Raw genomic sequence first — 1,456 nt, forward strand, 5'->3', positions numbered from 1 at the left:
TCCGCCCCTCCGCTTTGATTGGCTGGCCGCTTAGTGACGTCGCGGTGACGTCGCTGTGATGCCGAACGTCCCTCCCCCTTGAGGGAGGGATTGTTCGGCAGTCACAGCACCGTCGCCGACCAGGTAAGTACGTGTGACGCTGCCGTAGCGATAACGTTCGCTGCGGCAGCGATCACACGACATCGCATGCACAACGGGGCAGGTGCTTTTGCGTACGATATCGCTAGCAATTGCTAGCAATACCTTAGCGTGTAAAGCCCGCTTAAGACTCATTCACTGTTTCTGGCATACTTTTTTCCTGAACAATGACCAGATGGCGGACTTTACCTCCTGGTTCCTCAGAGTATATATAATCGGATTTAATAAGGGAGTCAGCACTGTGTAAAATATCGACACCATTTTATCAGCTGAATAAGACACTGAAGGCCTCAAGTAGATGAAGACGGAAGGTCCAAAGAAGAGGGTGACCACAATGAGATGGGAGGCGCAGGTAGAAAAGGCTTTTCCCATCCCGTCTTCTGATTTGATATTTACTATGGATCTGATAATTCTCACGTAGGAGATGAGTAAGACGATAAAGCATAGTGAAGCTATGAGGCCACTGTTTGCCACAAATACTATCTCGATGATGAAGATATCTGAGCAGGATAGTACAGACAAGGCATGGATGTCACAGAAGATATGGTCAATTGTGTTCGGGCCGCAGAACTTCAGTTGACAAGTTAATATTATCTGGATGCTGGAATGTAGAAAACTGACGGCCCAGCACACAACTTCCAGCCAATAACACATGGTCCTGTTCATAATACTAGAATACCGTAGCGGGTTACATATGGCGACATAGCGGTCATAGGCCATGACGGTAAGGAGGATGCACTCGGTTCCTGCGAAGAAGTGTAAGAAGAAGAGCTGCATGATGCATGAGCTGATAGAGATGGTATTTGTTTTCGATAGAAAGTTAACCAGCATCTTGGGGACGGTGACTGAGGCGTAGCACAGGTCCACCAAAGATAACTTACTGAGAAAATAATACATGGCTGAATGGAGACGGGCCTCGAAGTACACCGTAACCATGATGAGAAGATTGCCGAGAAGTATAAGGATGTAGATGAAGAGCAGGAGAATGAACAGGGCAATACTCACATGAGGAAAAGTGTCCAATCCAAGGAGAACGAACTCCTCCACATTGTGCTGGTGGCTAGTATTCATCTTCTCCTTGTTTTATTCCTAAATGTCAAAAAAAGCAGGTAAAATCATTTTTATAGTATGGGTTTTTCATAAATCTCAATTACGTACCACAAAAGTCTTATCAATCTCAAGAAAAATGAGGTTCTGTGCTCAGTTCTTGTAGATATGTGGTTGTCTATCGGATTATCTGATATCTATAGGCACCTACAGTATACACATTGGATGCAAGTCACACGAACTCATCAATTTTAGTAGGACCAGATGATCA

At 45.1% G+C, this 1,456-nt stretch overlaps 1 protein-coding gene across 1 annotated transcript; it reads right to left on the reverse strand.

The window, feature by feature from the left end:
- Positions 1 to 273: 273 nt before the first annotated feature.
- LOC142256165 (olfactory receptor 4Q3-like) lies at positions 274 to 1,209 on the reverse strand. The gene has a single exon (XM_075327705.1). The coding sequence runs from the start codon at positions 1,207 to 1,209 to the stop codon at positions 274 to 276; it is 936 nt and encodes a 311-aa protein (XP_075183820.1).
- Positions 1,210 to 1,456: the final 247 nt, after the last annotated feature.

This window comes from Anomaloglossus baeobatrachus, chromosome 11 (genome assembly GCF_048569485.1).
Source record: "Anomaloglossus baeobatrachus isolate aAnoBae1 chromosome 11, aAnoBae1.hap1, whole genome shotgun sequence".
NCBI classification, from domain to species: domain Eukaryota; kingdom Metazoa; phylum Chordata; class Amphibia; order Anura; family Aromobatidae; genus Anomaloglossus; species Anomaloglossus baeobatrachus.